General features: G+C 40.9%; 1 protein-coding gene across 1 annotated transcript in view; it reads left to right on the top strand.

Moving 5' to 3' along the window:
* The first annotated feature begins 2,274 nt into the window (after positions 1–2,274).
* SPON1 (spondin 1) overlaps positions 2,275–21,136 on the top strand; it is a 199,951-nt gene continuing 181,089 nt past the window's right edge. Inside the window, exons 1-2 of the mRNA XM_051804186.1 lie at positions 2,275–3,001; positions 9,690–9,796. Coding sequence (XP_051660146.1) covers positions 2,779–3,001; positions 9,690–9,796 — 330 coding nt within the window. The 5' untranslated portion in view covers positions 2,275–2,778. The remainder of the gene's footprint in view (positions 3,002–9,689; positions 9,797–21,136) is intronic.

Here is a 21,136-nt window from a genome sequence, read left to right as displayed (position 1 = left end):
CAAGGATGCCCATGCTTAATGAAATTCCCCACATTCTAAACCATCTCTACGACAAATTACTCATTTCACGGCTGTAGGCAGTGCAAGTTAATTTATCTGTATCAGTTGCTAAGTTGAAGCATTCACTTTTAACAAGACACTTCATTACACCTTTCAAGGAAACTTTACTGCACTTCAGCTTTTGAACAAAAAAGAAACTATAAGTAACAGGCCAGACCAATAAGGAAATGAAAAAGTAAGATATATAGAATCTATTGAAAGTTTAGAATCAATAGATGCTGATGAATTAGTTACACATAAACACCTAAAAGTCTGAAAAGGACTTGAAATGATCTCCTTTGAGGAGTGTGGAGTTAGAACACAAAACTGTGGCTCAAAACAAAGGTGGATTGAGCAGAAGCCTGTGTGGTTCCTGGTGTGAACGCTTTAGTCAGGTAATTGCTTTTCAATCAATCTCAGCAAAAGAAATGAGAAGTCAAGTGTGGAGAATGGATCAAATTCCCAGGCATCTTGTACCAGTATGGCTACAGTTGTCTTATCCATTTCAGAGTTTGCTCCTCTTCACTGACAAATTTGGCTGAAGAACCTGGATTAAGCAAAGCTTGTTCTTATAAAATGAATGACATGATCATGGTCAAATGAGACCCAAGAGTCTATGACATTACTGAATTGTAGTCACTTCATTACCCAATGAACGCGGGTCTTTGGAATCATACAACAAAATATTCTGCAAAGCTATGCCAACTCAAAGCTTCAGTAGCAAAAGCAGACTCTGAATATTGTTGCCTTAAAGATGATGAGTTGATTTGCCCTCATACTGGCAGGGGAACAGTGAAGGAAGCAGGCTGAGTGGAGGCAGATGACCTGGCATATTACACTGTAAAGTCGGGATTGCTCATTCTCCCTCATTCAGTAGGATGAGAGGAACAGAAAAAGCAACTTGTGCTGGAAAGGCTGCTTATCCTCCCGTAGTCAAACTCTTTTCTCATCAATGGAAGTCTCTGCAGTCAGCCTGGCTCTCCAAGTGCTCTGATAGAAGCAATATAAATGGTACCCCAGCCACTGCTGCAGGTGCCCAAGCAGGCACGTGCTTAAGAATTGGATGTTACAACTCAGTGGTTTTGAGAGCTTGGCTGCCACCTCTTCACAGGCATGTGTAGAGACATTGTCAGCTGCTCCCTGTTTGCAATAAAAGGTAAAATCTCATCCAAATGCTAGCACTATCTTTGCTGAATGTTTATTTTGAGGCTGTTTTCTTTATAAACAAGTAGCATAGAGACCAAAATATAAATAATCTTACAGTAGCAAAGCTCTTGGCAAGTAGCCTTTAAGGAAGTAAGTTCCACATTCTCATGGACACCTTGGAGAAACACCTTTATTTGTCACACAACATGAGGTTGTTGCCAATCAACTTCCAAAGGGAAGTTTGGAAATCAAAAATTTGCAAATCTGATGCTAGCAAATGCCTTAGTAGGTTCTAGCAGGATTTCAAGCTGCTTGCTCTTTCTCATACTTTCTTGGAAGTTGTGCTTAAATGTGGTTGTATTCACGAGTCTGCTACAGTCCACTCCTGGAGAAAGTGGTTAGAAAGGGGTTTGTGCCCTCTTGTACATCTGGCATCCTGAAAGTATTCAAGTCCTGCTTGAAGACCTTTCTGACTTTTTCCTCCACTTACAAAGCAGTGGAGGGAAGGAGAGAGAGAAGATCAGCATTTTGGGATTAAAACCCTGCGGTTAGCGACCGCAGGGGTCTAGGTTCACTTTTTCTTTTTACCACTGCTGTAATCTTCTTTTGTGGATTTAGATAAGCCTTTCAGTGTCATTGCGCCTCAGTGTGCCCTGTGTAAAAGCAAAATAATGAGCCCTGCTCTCTCCTCGCTTTCTGCTGTTTGCATCTGCTTGGGTTTTTCCGGGTGTTGGAGCAGACCTCCCACGTTCACTGAGGTGAACTGTGTTCACAGCTGTTGTGAGTGCGCTCACATAGGCTGCATCTCGGGTGTGCACAGCTGCAGGCTGATGTAGAAATGAATCTCATGTTTCTGGCACATCCGCCTCCCCATCTTTCCTCCGTGGTACCCGAGAAGCTGCAGCCTATGCTCCTCGCTTGCCAGGCGTGCAGCGAGCAAGCGGCTGTCTCGGTCCATCTGCGCTCATTTAGTTGGTAATGTTTATCGTGTCTGCTGGTTTGGAGAAAGATGGGGGTGTGGAGGGGTGTCGGGAAATTCTTTGAGCCTTGTTATCCCTACAGTAACTATAGACTTTGGCAGGAATGCGGGTGATTGATTTCAGGTCTGTGGGCTCAGCCCGAGCGGCAGCAGCTCCGCGCTGGGTGTCTGGGAGACAGCAGCGTCCCCTGCTCCGCTCTTCCACCAAACCCTGTGAATTCCCTCGGCTAAGTAAACACCACCGAGCTGCTAATCACACGCTCTGAAACAAAACAGCACTTCACTTCGGGATCTGGGCAAGATCAGACTTCCCTCCCCTCCTTTCCCCTCCCCTCCCTCTCTGCCCCCTCCCTGCTTTTCCCCTCCCTCTCCCCGGCAGCCGCCGAGCCGGTCCCTCCGATCCGACCTGGCAGGCTCACGCTGGGGGCCGCTGCCGGCTGGGGCTGCCCGAGACCGCGCTGCCCTGCCTGCCTTGTCCTGCCCTGCCTGCCTTGTCCTGCCCTGCCCTGCCTTGTTCCTGCCCTGTCCTGTCTGTCCTGCCGCCTCCCGGCCCGGCGCCCACCCTGCCCCGCTCCCGGGCACCGCCGCCCCGGCGATAAAAAGTTGCTCCGAGGATGGGAGCGCATCTGCAGCCGCTGGCCCTGCGGCTCCTGGCGCTGACTTTCCCCTTGGTGGCGAAGGGTTTTTCCGACGAAACCTTGGAGAAAGCCGCGAAATCCGAGGGATATTGCAGTCGGATCCTGCGAGCCCAAGGCACCAGGAGGGAAGGGTACAATGAATTCAGCCTCAGGGTGGAGGGCGATCCAGAATTTTACAAGCCTGGAAACAGTTACCGGGGTAAGTTGGACATCCTCTACATCCCATGCTAGCGACGATGGCCAGGATGAGTGGCTCTGAGACTGTAACGTGTCTCTGCCTGTCATCTCTGGATCCCTCTTGGCGTGTGTGTGTGACTGTGTGGGTTAAGACAGGGTAATATACTCCTACGCATTACTTTATTGGGGATGCTTTCATGACAAGTGAGAGGGAGTTGGATTTCAGTGTATCACTTTACTCCCAAACATTCCTCATTAAGAGGAATTTCCTTCCCTTTATGAACCCTCTCTACCGGCTCAGCGCTAGCACAAGATCACAAGTTGCCGTGATAGAAACGGCACTCTTCCCCCGTTTACCTACTTCTGTGGGATTTCTTCCCATCCCTTCAAACGTAACACAGTGTACAGGAGAAGCTTTAGCATTGGGAAGGAAGAAGAAGAAACTCGGAGCTAATTGCTCTTGCCCTGAAATATGAATGTTAATATAATGAGTTAGCATATGGGCAAACAGTGATGCAGCATGCTGCCAACTTCCCACATTTTCCACTTGCGTTTATCCCACCCCCTTTTTCTTCTGGGTAAATGAACAGATGGTTCAAACAGGAAAGAGCCAGAGACAGTGCTAATGACCACTGTAAATAAGAGATGGAGGCATTCGTTCTTCCTTGAGCATGTCACATATAATCCTTGAAATGAAGTCCAAAGCACATTTCAGTGTATTTTTCTAATTAATAGGCAAAGGCAGGTTTTGGTCACTTTTTCTGCCTCGCTATATAATGCTTTGGAAATAAACCTTCTTGGAATGTACTGTTAACCTTGTATTTTAAAAGCACTTTAAAAAGAATTGGGACATTTTAAAGTTCCGTAACTAATGCACTTTGTAGGCATGACTTTGGAAAAAAAATTTTGGGAGATTATTCTAAGTGTTTCTTCTGACCTTTCTTAGGTTCAGGATAAACAGCAGTGTTTTCTAATTGCACAAACATGGAAATCTTAGTATAGATAAGGAGAAAAAAGTGTGCACGTAACATAATCATTGTGTTTTCTCAGAGGTTGAAAAATACATCTGCAGCAGTGATTTACCTGTTTCGAACACCAGTCTGTAACTGTGCATGATTTTACTTGATTTTTTTTCTCAAAAAATGTTTTATTTTAATGTGGTGTGAGGAAATGCACATGTCCCACAAGTTGGTTAGCTGTTCCAGACATTAGGATTAGTACCTTGAGTCTGAAAGATTTCATGTTGCATGTCAGTTTGATACATCTACTAAGCAGGATAAAGATGTGTCAAGTTCTTTGATAGTGACAAATGTGAATGTTCTTTAAAAGTTTTGGAATCCATTTCTGTAAAAGCATTACTGGGTATTTTCAGTCATCTACAAAGAAGTTTCTATTGCATGGAGATGTAGGAAGAAAGAAATTCCCAGATGAATTAGCAGAACTAATTTTTGGGAGATATTAGGTCTTGACATTAGGAACTCAATTAATAAAACCACATTAGGATATTATAGCTTCTTGGAAGTGAGAAAATTACAGCTAATAGAAAAAAGTTAAAATGTAGAACGAAATATGTGCCTACATTTCTGATACTTTAGGCTGAAGTATTCAGGTGGTACATTAGCCTGTGAAGATTGTGATTTAAGGACACTTCCTGAATGGTTGGAAGAACATAAGTAAATGTTACTGAAACATATACATTATCTATGGCAGTAGTTAAAACTAACAGCATGCAGAAAGTTTTAAGAGCTCATTTTCAAAGGAATTTCTGCAGTACAACTGGAATTTTATTACTGTTTTATACAAAGGGTAGAAAATCCAACTAATGATTCAAACAATTAGTTATTATGTCAGGTCTGCATTTTTTTTTTTCAGCTGCAAATTACTATATATGCAGCATGGCAAAGGACTTGCACAACCTCCTTTGCCTTGGAGCCAAATATGCCTTATTTCCATGACCCCTGCTTGATTTAATGCAATCTTGATCCTTGGCACATTCCCTAGTGGGCTCTTGGAGTAAACTAGTATTTTCAAGGTGGATAACATAGGAATTAGCTGTACATGCAAATGCTGTACTCCCCAAAGTGTGACAGTAGAGGGTCATCCATTTATCTTCATGATAGTCTCACTCATGGCTTGATGTGACACTTGTGTAAGACCCTCCAGCTGCAGTGGCTGGAGGAAATATCTCAGCACTCTTGCAGTGTGGGAATCAGACCAGAATTCACAGCTGCCATTTGTCTTTGGGGAAGTTTTTAGGGCTCTCCTGCAGCTATTCACCTTTAGATCAATCAGAACCTATTTGCCCCGAGGGGAAATCCTGGGTGTATCTGTGTGTATGGATCTGTGAAGCCTTGGTTTTCCACCTCTGGAACTGTGACAGAGAACAGTGGCCCTGAGTACTGAATAACCCCTCTGAGTGGGTATGCACCTCCCCTGGTCTGCAGGCACTGGCAACAGTAAATAAGGGCACATTCTGTTGTCTCAGATGATTAGAAGTGAGGTAGCAGCAGGACTGAGGAGCCACTCTCCTTTCCTCCCTCGTGTCTAACAAAGCAACAATGGCTATGGTCTTTGTGGTGTCTCACAGGGGAAGTGGCACAACTGATTTCTGACACCTTATTTGGGACTTCTGATGCTGTAGCCTGCAAGTGGCCTTATCTGCCTGGTCGTTCAGGCTGTGAGGTTGTTGTCTCTCCCCTTGAGAAGGCAGCCAAATGCATTTTGGTGGGCAGGTCTTCCTGTAGTCCCAGGTTTATGGGCACACCATCCTGGGGTCGAGGTCCTCTCCTACCTGCTGGTTAACTTTGACCTTGATGTAGATGCTCTTGCTTCCACTAAAGGTTAAAGTTCCCATTGCACTCAAAGGCACAAGCAAGCCTTAAGTTTAGGTAGTGTTACAGGGTAATGATCCTTGAAAATACTCACTCCTAGCTTTATTGATTGTTGAGTTGGATTAATGATTGCATGAGGTTTCCATGAAAAGGTGAGGCAAGTTTAATCCCATTAAAATATAAAGACAGTATGTCCATTTCATGTGCTAACATGCAGTGGACATACTTTCCACTATAGTATCATGAAGTTTTGAAGAAAAGAGGGAGATTTGACCAGTTATAATCTGTAGACATACCTTCTGTGTGGATGCTGTTTCTCTTTTTAATGGAATTTCCACTTGTAGGTCAGTTCACTTTCTCTGTCTTTGAGGAAAGGCTCTTTTAATGTGCTCTTTTGAAACTTCATTGCATTGGTTTGGGGGCTTCTCTTCTAAGGAATGTTGAGACGTTTTCTTTCCATTTCTTTCTGCCACTCAACAAGCAAATGCTTCTCTATGCTTTACAAATGAGCACTCATACTGTAACTCTTTTAGCCATTCTCATCTTTCACAAAATATAGATAAAAGTAGATATTGAAAGTGTATTTCTTGGTACTTGTGCAATGTACAGCACAGGATGTGGAGTAGTGTAGGATGTGGGAAGTCAGATTTCCTGCCTGAAACCAAAGGAGCAATTGCTTTGATCACCCCACCTTTAGCTTGGGACACTGGGGAAAGAGGAGCATGTCAAGGTATGTGCCAAAGTGCAACTTGTAAGGTAATTAGATATTTGCTGGAGGGGATGGAAGCAGACAAAAGTAACTGCTGATATGTAATCTTCCCTTTAAAGTAAAATCCTTAACTTTGAGATTGCACTGATCTTAACTGGTCTTTACAGGAAGTTCATATTGTTCAGTGAACATTAATTAGCGTGCACACAGTGTGAGCGATACTCAGCTGTTGTTTAAAACGGCGGAGTTTAGCCCAAGAAGGAGAACTCTCAGCTCTTTTGCAACAAAGAGCCGCTCTCTTGTGAAAACCAGATGTGGTCTGACAGCTTCCCACAGCTGCCTGTGCAGTGCAAGCCTCTGCTGTGCTGAGACACTGAGGCCAGAGCCAGTGACTACAGACCCATCCCCAGAACAAGGCTCTGCATTAGGAGTGCTTGGAATAAACCCCTGTGCTGTGATGTTCTCAGCACACTGCTAGTTCAGACAATTCACAGAAACCTTTTCAGCTCAGGTGCTAACCTGTGTTCTGGCCTAACTCAGGGGTGACCAAAGCACGCATCCCTCTTGGTATCCTTGACCTGAGGTTGCACAGGCACTAAAATCCCATGAGTCCACTCTGCTCCTGCAGGTCTTTACCCTCCTGGCTCCTCACTTGTATCTGTGTGTCCCCAGCGCTGGCAGAAGCGCTCCCAGGCCTGCAGAGCAGCCGCTCGGGGACTGGACCCAGCTGAACTCTCCAGTTGGGGTTGGCTTGTTTTACTGCTCAGCTGGATGTGTTCCCTAGCCCAGCTGAGAGCACAGCTGCCTGGATGTGGCTGCTGTGTGAGCAGCGCAGGCTGGGGAGGGTGGGATCACTCATGTTGGAGGAAGCATGGATTTATTCTGCGTTTAAATGACTACAACCACAGCATGAGTATTGCTAACCCCAGGCATCCAAAAACTGTGAGTCAGGCTTTGGAATTACCTTCCTTTTTTCTTTTTTTTATTTCTCTTTTGATGCTTCTGTTGGATTTCAGATGTCCTCTGTTTTATAGATACATGTTTGTTTAGAATATTTAGAATTTTGAAAACTGTTTGGTTTGATCTGTAAATTTGTGAGGAAAATGATGAAAACAGTTGAGTCAGTTCACAGCTGGATTCTCCGTTTGCTTGCATACGTATTTAAGTATTTCTGGTGTCACTTTTTACTCATAGTGATTCAGACTTTTGAATTGCAAATGGTATGGGAAAATTTGTTGCACGTACAAGACTTTTGTGGCAGTTAATTTCTAAGAATTAGTGCTCAAGCAAGAGTAATATATTTGCCCTTGTTGGGTTTAGCAGTGTGCTGTTCTCAGTTACTGCAACTGAGAGGCTGGCTGGCTGTGGGTTTTCATTTGGGTAGAGGTGCAGAAGTTTGCAAAATTAGACTAATCATACAAACTGAATTAATGAATTGGAGAAATATTTGGAAAAGTAAGCAGAAATTTTAATGGTGGAACGCTCCTACTCAGTTTCTGTATATAAAATATGAAATTTTCTTTCTCCCTCAAAATTATAATGTTTAACCTCATAATAAAATTCCATGGAATGAAAACTGTGTTGAAAATCCTGAGAACTGAGGGATTATGTCAATCACTACTCTGAATTTGTATTGGTGTTTTCAGGTCTACAGGTCTAAGCATGGCACTCTCAAAAGGTTAAAAATTGAACTGAGTCTCTCCAATCCTTTTTTTCTCCACATGTAGCCAGAAAAGTTGTGTATTTGTACAGCACATCATGATTTTTAGACCCAAATACAGCTGCATAATGCTAGAAATTTTCAAATAGCCTATTTTATATTTTTCCACTACTGAATTTCTAGATCAAAGCTCTCTCGCTGTGTTCCAAATGAACTCTGGGCGTATTTTGAAATACATATATTTTGAGGGCTACCTATCATTTTTAGCAAGGTGATTCATCCCCTCATGGCCTATCTGTGTGAGAGGGAGTCTATTCTGGATAACCTTCAGTGAAGCAGCACTGGTGGTTGTGGTTTGCTCATGAAAACTCTGTGTGGTCTTCAGTTTTAATTGTGCCAGTCAGAGTTGGAGAGTGTGACAATAATGTACCACAAGCAAAGCTGTCTTCAATACGCTTCAAGTAAAAGCTACTTAAAAGTATTCATAGTTCAATTTTCTGTCTCTTTTCCTTTCATGCAAAAAGAATTTTCCCCTAGAATTTACCCCTGCTTCAGAAGAGGATTCTCATAAGTTGCTGAAAAGGGTTTGGCAATTTCAGAAGTCCTGCCTCAAAGCTCTGCCTCGTTATGTCTTTCTGAAAGTGTTCAAAAGAGCCTCAGCTGATGTAACTCAAGTGTTGCTGGGTGCTGCTTGGGTGCTGATGATGGCAAACAGAAAAACTGTACAAAGGTATCTTGCACTAGCAGAAAATGAGGGATTTAATCCTGATGCTGAGCATGATAAAATCAGATTAGCCAGCATGATATTATTGGTTCTCTCCTGGTGGATGTAATGCTGCCTTCCTGGTCAGGACAAGTGAGTGAAGAGTGTGTTTGCTGATGTGTGGGATGGTTTAGGAATCAGAGCTGGCAGCACAATCTTCACAGGTCAGCTTTAGCCATGAGTTTAACTTTGTATCCTGTTTTGCCCTGAGGATAAAGCAAAAGGAGAGTTAAGATTCCCCATTTCCACCAGCTGGAGTGCTGTGCTGAGTGTAGCTGAGCTGAAGTGAGCAATGTGGTCATCTCCCATTGCAGTTAGAGGGACTTTCTGTGTACTAAAATCTCCGGATCCTTGTCTGTGCTCAGAGCAGGGCAAAAGCTGAATTCAAATATTTAGGAAATGCTCCCTCACATTTAAAACAATAACAAAAAAAACCCCTAACATGTGTCTCCCCACCCCCAAACTAACAATGAAATAACCCTCTGTAGATCTGAGCAGATTATCAATCTGCTTTAAAAAACAAAAGGTCTGGGGTTATTTCACATCATGCCAGTGTTGTTCAGTTTACGTGGAAACTTGGACTGAACATTTTGTGTTCTGGTTGGCTTGGCTCCGTGTTGTTAGCGAGCTAGCTTTGATTAATACCAGCTTAAAACACACACCTTTCAAGCTGTGAAATGATGTGCAAGTGGCTGATTTCACAATTAATATTATGTTTTCGTTATTTCTCTGTTCATTGTATCTCAGTGACACTTTCTGCTGCCACCCCTGCTTACTTTCGAGGGTTCACACTGATCGCCCTCAAGGAAGGAAAAGAAGGTGACAAAGAGGAAGACCATGCAGGAACTTTCCAGGTGAGAGAACTTTCCCTGACCTACACCTCTTGGAGTCTTCCTTACCGTGTGCTTGGCTCAAAGGGAGGTTTTATACGCACAGCAGAATGCAGACTATGCTAAAGTAAGCAAAAATATTTGTGGATGTTGACATGAGAACAACATAGCATGTTTTATATTCCATGCAACCTGTTCAAGGGATCAGAGCTCTCGTACCTTGACTTCAGCTTGCTTTTCCACGTTCTTGCAGTTAAAAATGAGCATCAGTTGTTTGAACTGGAGCTTAGGACACCTGAAATTGTTATGCCAAGTGAATATGAGAGTTGTTCTATTCACATTTTGCTTTTTGTGTTTCTTTGCCTTGATATTTTTGTCCATTGAGGTCTAGACTATGACTCTGAGAAGTGTTTGCCGCAGCTGTAATGACTGTTTTTATCAGTTATAAATTAGATTGTGCTGTTTTATTTGTGCTTGGTAGTACTTTACTTAATGAACACATTCAGTAGGATGAAATGTTTATCATTATTAAAAGGATTAAAATCCAGAGTGAGGATTCACAAAATGGTATTTTCAGCTACTTCATGAAGGGAATTCTGGAAACTGAGAATATACATCATATTTATGAAAGAAGGTAGAAATTATGGAGATAGGTTTGATTCTCAGATGAGATATCATTTGCTATTTGACTTTCCAAGCTTAGAAATATTGTTGAATGATATTGATTATAATTTACAGGATATGTATTGATATTGATATTAATTTTAATAATGATTTCTAGATAGACTTCACTTGCTTCAGAGAAGCATTTCTAGATTTTCAAGGGAAATACTCAAAAGTTGTAATTTAGGTGACCTACAAGGAGACAGAAATAACTTAGCATGTTTTCCTGAAGCTTCTTCTGTATTTTATATATTTATATAAATATGGTGCACAAACTCAATAACTAATAGCCCTGTTTTCCTATTGAGTTTACTTAGAGGCCTCTGTCCAGTTTTCACACATTTCATAAGAAAATCTAGAATAAATGAGAACTTATTTGGTGTTGGAATAATTCCATCTTCCTCAAAATGAAATAATTTCCTAATAATATTTGGGAGAAATCTACTTAATATGAACTTCTTAATAAAGTTGGGGGTTTTTTAAGAACAAGAGAACATTGAAGGATCAGCTACTGTTTAGAAATAGAAATGGTGGTGCTTCATCTATTTTAAAAGAAACTTGTCACCATTAATTTTCTCATTTCAGTTGTTAATGTCTCTATGGCTAATGGGGAAAAAAATTGGCCCGAATTTTGCCTTTATGTCGAATTTGCAGTGAGACACTCACTAAGCTTTGCTGAAGTACAGAGGAATTTTGAAGTTATCAGAGTGGGAAGCAAATGGAAATTCTACATAGATCGGAAAAAAAAAAAAGCCCAATGGATCTCAGTTGAGGGAAGGTTGTTTAATTAGCTTTATTGTATGGATTGCAATCTGAACTTGGTGTTCTAATTTTGCAGATGGGAGTTTCAAAATTTATGCATAACTAAATTTGTATATATGTGGCACAAATAGTCCTTGCTGTGCTCATCCCACATTAGCACAATTAACTGAAGTTTATTCAGGTGGTGTCTGCTTGTTCTGCCTTTGTGGATACAAAGGCAAGATTCTTATTTAAATATCCAAAGAATGCTTGAAGTCATAAATACTTATGTCCTTTGTATCATGGCTAGGTGCTAGTAATTAGAAGAAAAAGATATTTATTTCAAGGGTTTGCGCTGTATTTCTGTTATAAAGTGAAAATCCTAAGGATGGCTAGGCAGCTGTGCAGAGTAAGGACAAAACTGTGTGTACAGTAACTTGCATGCCACTTGCAGTTATGTTTTTCCTGGGCTCAGATGGAGCATATGTTACTCAAGGAGTTACCTAAGTGGAACAGAATGCGGTGAAAACTCCTCAATGGTGACAAGAGGCTAAATGCTGCTTCTGGACTACAGATATAAGCCTCTGCCTCCATGAGGAGAAATATATGCTGTTAAAATTGATGCCTAAAGAAAATTCAGGGAGAAAAAAACCTCCGAGGCAATTTAGTTTTGGAGGTGAGATAAGGAAAGGGTTTTAATTTGTGCCTAGGCATAAGGTTACAAGACGTGTGCATACCCCTGTGTACAGATGGTACAATTTATAATACTGCTTGTCCAATCCCAGGTTTTGTCCACCCACTGGCTCTTGCCCTAGGCCACCCTTGACCCATCCCTGGGGAATTGAGTTGAGGGTCTTTTTGGGATCCTTTCTTCATCAATCATCCTCTTCTTCAGAGCACAAAGGGTACATGGTCACTCAGAGTTTGACTGTACTCTGTGGTTTAGGCTAAGATACAAGTGTTCTCCAAACAAAATAGGCCTACCTTGACAAGAGACTAAACATTTCTGCTGGAATTCAGGGGGTAGAATTGATATGGGGAGCATGGAATGGGATAATAGGGTTGGGGAATGTGTGTAGCTACTATGCTAAGGGTAAGGGAATAAAGGCTGCTCCTTCTAAATCTATTTGTGCTATATAACTACTTATAAAGCCTATAAAAATTAGAAAAATCAAAAAACTAGATGGACCTTAAGGCATCAAATAATAGCCAAAACTAAGCGCTTTACGAAGCAAGTGCTTCATTCACGTTAGAAAATTTTGCAGCATAACCAAGATAGAAAGAAATGAAAGCTGACCAAATAAGACATATGCTTTCCTTCCATGACTTACTTAGAGACTGTAAAACACCTGATTTCTCAAGCCTGTGAGTGCCACTTCCAAGTTATGAAGTATGATTTAAGAAGTCTTTCGTGGAGAGAACCTGAATCCACAGTATGTCCTGAGGGCAAGATCCCACCGGAGCTGCGGCTTCTGTTTTGCACGGCTATTGAGTGTTAAACTGGTCGGGGGTCTAGCGCCTCAAAGTACTGCAGAGGAGCATGTGTTGGAGCAACAAGGTGCTAAATGAAGACTAACACCTGAGGTTTTGGCCCAGACACGGTAGGCTTAGGCTGGGAAAGCATTGTTTACCGGGGTCACAGTCGAGCTGCAGCAGGTTGTGCTGCAGCCCATTGCGAAGGCTGGACCTGCAGGGGCTCTGCTCTGCCTTTTACAACCTTCTCGTGGCTCATTTGCTCTTGGATGACTCTGCAAGTCAGCAGGTATGGTTAATCTTCATTAATCATCAAGCTGCAGGGTCTTGATCCTATAAATACCACAGTTGTTAAAATTCTGGGTGGGACAGGTTTCTGTATCGTTTTTGGTTAACTCAGTACTTGCCATCAAGTAGAGACATTTAGAGAAGTGTAGCTTGGACTCCACCATTCTAAATTTATTTTCCTCTGAGACAATTGAGGCTTTAAAATCTGATTTTACTCATATTTGTTTATTTAATGCAGCCAGACTTCTTTTTCCGTGTCCTTGTAGTACACACAGGGCACAATTCAGCTTTAAAATAAATCACACTGTCTCTCACAAACACTCAAACATACGTTAAATAGCTAAATTAAATATGGCTGGGGAATTCAAGATGCCAAATTCAGTCACAGAAGTTTGGGGATGTAATGAAACAGCTCTTACTCGTGCCAGTGGTAATTGTACAACTCAGGAGTGCTGTGAGGCACTCTGAAAGCTTTGGGTTTTGTGTCCCATTGGCCTCTTTACACAAGCCATTCCCAACTGTTGTCATGCAGACCGCTGATCCTTCTCTTTCCTAATGTTTAGCAACAGTCTGCAAATTGTTTCAAAGGGGAATTATACTCAAGGGCAACAATCAGGCACTGATTGACTATACAACACTATCTATACAAGGCCTTTTAATCAACATCTCTATGCAGTGTAATAGATTCAGTCTGATAAATAATGTAGAATAATAGAGATTTAGTGCTGAACCTCATCTCATCTATCTTCCTTGTTCTCTGAGGAAGGATAAATATTCCAGGAAAATTCTTAGTGGATGTTTTGTGAATCTCTTCTGAAGTGTTCAACAAAAACAACAAATTCATCTCTTCAAGTGGCCTGTTTAAACCCTTCAATAAATTATATTTTATAGAAAATTTAAGGACAGCGTTGTAGAGCCCTTACTAGCATCTAAACTGAGTCTTCACTAACAGTGGTTAAATTGCTCTCTTATGAAATTGTCTTCCTAAACTTAGAACTTCCTTGATATCTTATGAAGCAGTTATTCTGAAGTTTCCTTTAGTCTCCCTCCAATTCCACACACTCTTTATCTTTTCCTTGTTAATATTTCTACATTTTTGTCATAGGGCATCTTCTTTCAGTTGTGCTGTTTCTGCAGTTAAGCTGAGATTTCAGTCTTATGTTCCTCAGAATTGTACACAGTAGTCAGTCTGGACCCTCAACATAACATCATATGGAATTTGGATACAGTAATCCTTTGGAGTGCCATTGTCTTTATGCAGAATCCTGTAAGTGTATGCAACTTGCCTTTATTGCAGGAGCATCTGAGTATTGTGCAGGAGGTGCCTGATAAAAGTCCTAAACCCTTTCCTGTAGGTATTGCTGCCTTTGTCCCAATTCCTTATTTTCCGTCTTTACGTTTTATTCCTATTAAGGGTAGAGTTTCATTCAATTTATCAAGGGAGTTCTGAACTACAATTCTGTCCTTCAAAATGCTGTTAATTCTCCCAAAAATCGGTGCTTTGTGAACATGTTTGATGATTAAACACTCAATATGACATATTTTGTGAAAACGTGACCTGCTTTTCTCGTGTACAGCAGTAAACTGAGTCACGAAGACTCAAAATTAGACATCTTTTTGCCTTGCCTTGGCATAATCACTTGTTAGATCCTTATGCCATGTCAACTATGTTTGTGACAGTTTAGTGTTAAATGCCTTCGTCATAGTATTGTTCCTGGAGGTGTCCTTTTGACTTTTTTTAGCTCTAGAATGAATCAAATTCTTAGTTTAGGTGACTGAATTTAACGACCCACTGGTGCAAAACCAGTGTAAGAACCTAAGCAGGTGCAGCAGTTGAAAGGGTGAAGGTTTCATTAGAAGTGTGGCTTTTATAAAAGCTAGAGATGTGTGCTAAAGAAGAAAATATTTGAGGAAAATTGGAGTAACAGTGAGCTAAGTAAGGCAAGTGGTCCTTTATCAGAACTTCTCCTTCTCAAGGTTTACCCTGAAACAATAGCCCAAACATTGCTTTTGTTTTTGAACACGTGCTGACTATGACCAGTTCATTTGATATTGTTTAGTTGACTGATGTGCTTAGCAAGGCACTGAGATTAAAAGGCATTTTTCCAACCTCTTATGAAAGCAGTTCCTCAAACTCTGTGTTTCAGCATTTTATAGGAATCTTACATCTTCTTAAGCAGTTGATACAGTGCATTTTGAAAGATGCAGTCTCAAAGGGCTTTTAGCCATGTCAAATGATTTATTTCTTGTATTTATAAGCAAAGTTTTTTAATAGTTTTTAAAAGAATTAATGACTGCAATTATTTATTAAGCTTTTTATATTAAAAATTAAGATATACCTATGCAATATTGAAGTTGCATTTGGCCTGTATGTTTGTTTTTTTAACCTTGTATCCCAATATAAACTCATCAGGTTACTTAGTAAATAGCTTATTCTGAGGTGCATCAAGTGAGATGTAGTTTTGTTTAACAAGTGTTCAGAACTAACAAGTATTTTGCTCCTGTTTGCATTCTCTGCGTTCCCTTTCCCAGCATCTCATCACTGAAACAGACTCTGTCATCTTAGTGCATGAAAGCATATGGAAGTAATGATCCAAAGCTATAATTACAGGAGTATGTTAAGTATGAAAGAATCAGAACACACCAGGTATATAATTTGGAGACTGAGCAGGTGGACATGAATTCTGAGTCTATAAAATTTAAGTCTCCTGTTCTTTTGTATTTGAAAGAATAATCCTGAATATTCTTTCTATAAGAATCATTGCAAATATTATTCTAGGCATAAAAAAAATATATTTTATAATAGTAAGTCAAGCTCTAGTTCACTTTTCCTGCAGAGTGGAATTTATTGACCTTGGTGAAAATTTTCACACATCCTTTTAGAACTCCAAGTTCCCTATCGTGATATTCAGGGATTAAATATGAGATTTAAAAATAAACAAACAAAACCAAACAAAACAAAAAACAAACAAAAGAACCCCAAAATGTGTTTGCTGCTGCCAGTTCTAGCTTTGACTGGAAAATGTGAACCCTTTGTATGAGATTAAATAGAAATATCTCTGATAGACTGGAGAAATCTCAACCTGAGCCATTTATTGGCAAGGCTTCAGTTAAAAAATGGTCTCAGGGGATAGTTATGCCTTGCTTCAGACAGTAAAAGATAATTTAAGAGAGTGATGAGCGCCAGGAACTTGCAAAACAGAAAGAGCTCTGATAGTCATTATTTGCCACTGATGAGGCTGTAGAAAAAGCAAACTAGATTCCAGACAGGTAGGTTGTTTTTTTTGTTTTTTTCATTCTTCCTTTATAATTATTTTTCTGGTTTCAGCTTGTGTTGTGAATAAGGGGAAAAAAAATTACATTGTAACATTTTCCAGTTTTTTGCATGTACCAAACTTGGTTTGTTACACCCTGGGAACTCCCTCAATTGGTTGCATACCTGCTGTGTCTTTTAGAATTAATGATCCAAACCATGAAATTTCACTGCCAAAATCAGAAAATATACAAAAATTCTGAGTACTATTCTGTTATTATTTTATTACAGTGGAATTTTGAACTACTAGATAACACGTGTACAAAGAGGAAACAGAAATTATAATTCCTTGCAATGTAACTTAGTTCACTACTGAACGAAAAAGGGTTTCAATTCCTTAGCCTGGGCTCACCCTTCCATTATCAACTTGCTTATCTCAACTCTGCTGGTTTTCATGGAATTTCCTGGTTTATCATGTATTAGGGAAGGAGCCAAGACGCTTTCTGTGAAAACGCCCTGAGAAATATGTGGCTCAGACTCTCCCACCGTGGATGCTGGGGGGGGGATGCGAGTCAGCAGGTACGAGGCAGGGGAAGACCAGATGTAAGGAAGACAGGCTGTGATTGCTCAGAGAAGGCTATGCAGTCTCCACCTCTTGGAGGTTTCGAAGATTTGCCTGGATACAATTGTTTGCACTTCTAGTAATGTATTTTGGTCACTGAATTTATGACCAGATGCCAGCACAGGCACAGTCACTAGCACAGACAGGGGCCAGTGCAGTTATACTCAGTCTATAGGGTGAGACATCTACAAATATTCCTGTGTGTGGGCATTTGAATCAAACTGAACGAGTTCATAACCACTGATTTCATACTGAAAAACTTGCTTATATGTACCTTTGTGCTAAAGATTCATACCCTTAGGGCTCAAAGCAGAGACCTCATTCCTCCAACCCCTCTTTGATATAGGGAATACTCACACTGATGGAAGCCTAATTGTGTAACTCTAAATCCCTCTCATTTACCTTAATTTTAGGTATGCTGGAGTACCTTTTCTAAAGGTTTTCTTGCTGTGTTATTACCATCACTTTTAAAACTTCTTTTATTTTTTTTTTTATTTTAGTTATTTTGGCTTTAGTTTCTGTTCTGACATATTTTTTTCTTTGCCCTTTCCCTGACTCTCTGCTTGGGTATGGAAAAGATCATCTAGCTTCTGGCCATATAATAATTAGTCCTGGTTTTTTTGTTTAATCTAATCTTATTTATTATCTTTATTTTTTTACATTTGTTGGGGAAATGCTTTTTCTTGAGAATGACTTCAAATGATGATTGCATCACAGTAAGAGCTTATGTTTTTTGGAAAGGGTTATGCCTAAACAAATATTTAATTTGTTGATGATTCAAGTTCTGTTTTCAGAAGACACAGCCAAAACACAAACCAAAGAAACCCTCTAAAAACCCTAAAACCAAAAACAGGAAATATGTCTCTTGAGATAGGTCAGCTAAAACTCCAGACACCTTTTCAGATCCAAGGCTTATCAGAGTCAGGTTATCTCAAGTGTAACTTCTGCCCTGCCTTGGAGACTGCCAATGCATGCAGAGCCAAACTACGTCACGGTAAAATATCAGAATTGCCTAATTAAATCTCCTGTTAAACAACATTATCTTTTACTTTATTCTGTTTCTTGGATTAAACTGCAAGACTTCCTGGTTCTAAGAAGCCTCCAAAGACACTCATTAGAGAATTTTGTCCTGGAATTTGGCACTGACACTTAACAAGCAAATCCTCAAGAGAGGAAATTCCACTGGAAACACTGTCCCTTTCTGCCTTGGACACTCCAATCTGCTCAACAGACACATCAATGTTCAGAGTCCCATTCTGGGCCTTTTGAGGGTTAGGACCACTTGATGCTTTTATGAGGGTTCTCTTTTCATGTCTTGCTTCCAGTCTTGAAGCCAGTTTTGCATTTGCAATTGTTTCATTCAGAGCCAAAGTCTGGATCTTGGAACTGCAGATCCTGTTAACTCTGTTTTGTCAATCAGTAAAAGCTGCATGTTCTTCCCCAGGCAGTGTTTAACAGGACACATCTATCTCAGTGACTCTGAAGGGATTTATTTCAAATATCCCTTTTTTCCAGCCCAGGTAATCTGCCTAACTCATTGTTATTCCACTCTCAGATAGTCTTTCTTCAGATGTTGACACCTAGGCCGTGAAATTTTGGGAAAGATATTTAACCCCTCTGGCAACAGTCGGATGCTTTACAGTTACCTTATGGCAGCTGTCATGGGTTATAACTCTATCTGTATATAGGCTCCAGGTTCATTTGAACATCTATTCAGCATCTCTTTCTTCATTCATAGTGTCGTCATCAGACTTTCCTTCCAGGATTTCCCTTTAGGTAACCTGTTATTTACCAGCCTTCATCTAAGGCACTCTTCAATGACTCTCTAGATTCTTTGTATCTCTGCTGAAAAAGATCAGCACTCTTATCTCGTTCACTCCTATCACTGTTCTTTAATGCTCCAGGAATTACCTCTGATGTGGTTATTTGCCATTCAGCAACATCAGGAAGCCTTCAGCGTGTCAGTTCCAATCAGTGGGACTTCAGAACAAGCGTTCGTTCTTTGCACTTCCACTTTACATCAGGTTAGAAAGTGTTTATCAGGTATTCCCTGCTGATCTGGACTTCAGCTATCACTGCCTGTAATCCCTTCTGTGATGACTATGGATCTGGATGTCCATACTACCCCCACCATGACACAGGGCTTTAAAAGGAATAGCTTTTCTGGAAGATGTGTTTATTCCTACACATCTCTCCAAATGGGAACTGTCAGCTACCAGCCTACAATGACTAGGCTACAGACATATGGAATTATGTCTGTACTTGAGAGTCTTTTCTCATAATGTGTTCTTTTTTTCCCATGAAGTGATTTGGGGTGGTGGGGGAAGAGGTGAGAAGGGTGAGTGAAGGTGATGGTAAAGGTTGAGGCTCAACTTGATAATTTCTCCAGATTATATGGACATTTCTACTATAAGGAAATCCTGTTGTCAGTCCTCCGAACTTTTAAATGTAGACAGATGCCAGCAGAAAGTCTCCCAATTAAATTTAAATGGTGGTCTTTCTTTTTTTTTTTCTCTCTCTTTTTCCCTCCACTGTGTTAAGAGAGGGTTCTGGTGGCTTGGAACAGCTTTTTTAAATTCAGGAGTTCACCTACCTGACTCGTTCGTGAATGGCTGCTGTAGAAAAAAAATCCTTCCTCCAGACTTTATAGTCAAGTGAGGCAAATCAGTTCTCACTGCAACTCATTACTGAATTAATTGCTGCTAGACTAAATGCTCTGCTTGCTATTCTGTTGTCTTGAGAACTACTTTCTAGTTTCAGAAGGCAGTTTTGTATTATCAAAGTGACAATATATTTATCTTCTGTTATTCTAGACTGCATGTGTACCCTTCTCAGGCGTAGCTGTGGAGTACCCTGTCAGTCCTCCTCCCTCACAACTGTTCCCTTTCTAATGATGGTAGGGACCTCTCAGTGTTTGCCAAGGGATAGTGTTTCAACTTCCATTTCTGCTGAACAGTTGTAATTGATTATTCTCTTTGCTGTGATGGCTCTTTCTCATGACCTAATAACCCAGGATCATTAGTCATCTGATCACAGTGTATTTGTTTTACTTCAGAATGATACAAGACCTGTTCAGGAAATGACCATATCTTTTGATTCTGTTGCATTCAACATGTTTGTCTTTCGGTGCTTCATCCTAATGTGCCTCCACAGTCATTCCACTTCATGTAGTGATGAGTGGAAATCCATAATGATGTCCTCAGAATGGTGAGCAAGGACTCATACAACTGAAAAATACAATCCCAGTCACATCAGTTGTTTCGTGTCAATGCTGGTCTTGACTCTAAAGACTTTGCAGACATCTTTCTGATCAGGATGCTTTGTTTTTCTTTGGTCTGTTTTCTCTGAAAACTGCAAGTTAAGGCTGGGATGTAGCTTTAAGAAGTCTTCTTTCCCTGACCAGGTTGAGACTCTTTGGAAGTTCCAGACCAAAAAGCCACATAATATTGCTTTTTCTTTTATATTACTCTCACAGAACTTGTCTCATTCAGTATGATGCTGGATCTCTTCAGTGTAAAGTAACCTTGTTCATCCCTGGTTTGTGAGGTCTGGGATTGTAAGGATATCTGTAGCTGAAAGTACTTTTACAGAAGGATCTCTTCAGACATAGGGAACAAATTCAGTCATCAAAGTTTCTCCTGGTCTGTCATCCCACACCCTGATTTTCTTCAATCACTTGCTGTCCACCTCAGCCTAAAGATCACGTGAATGGTGCATCCTTCCATTAGTGTAAAGCCCTGACAGAGAGGTTTGCAGTGCTTAGTTACTACACAGCTATAATTTTTCAAAGGCCTCCTGAGGCACTGCCCCAGTGACCACTCCCACCAGTGAGATTTGTATTCAGTTGTGTCTGTTCTTCTGTGATCTACTCTGCACTGGAGCAGCCTCACCTTGTGTGCAGTTTTGGTCACCACAATATAAGAAAGATATTAAGCTCTTAGAGAGCGTCCAGAGGGCAACAAAGATGGTGAAGGGCCTTGAGGGGAAGCCTCAAGTGACAGGACACAAGGGAATGGCCTGAAGTTGTGCCAGGGGAGGTTTATGTTGGATATTAGAAAAGGATTCTTCACCCAGAGGGTGGTTGGTTATTGGAACAGGCTCCCCAGGGAAGTGGTCACAGCATCAAGTCTGACAGAGTTCAAGAAGCATTTGGATGATACTCTCAGGCGCAGGGTGTGATTCTTGAGGATGTCCTGTGCAGGGCTAAGACTCAGGCTCCATAATCCTTGCAGATCCCTTTCAACTCAGCATATTCTCTGATTTCTTGACCTTTCTGTTAACGACTTGCACTGATCCCAGCCTCTCCCCTGCATCTTGGTCTGTG

This window comes from Manacus candei, unplaced genomic scaffold (genome assembly GCF_025592945.1).
Source record: "Manacus candei isolate 608988 ecotype Guabito, Panama unplaced genomic scaffold, ASM2559294v1 h1tg000060l, whole genome shotgun sequence".
Lineage (NCBI taxonomy): Eukaryota > Metazoa > Chordata > Aves > Passeriformes > Pipridae > Manacus > Manacus candei.
This window is presented reverse-complemented; position numbering and strand designations above follow the sequence as displayed.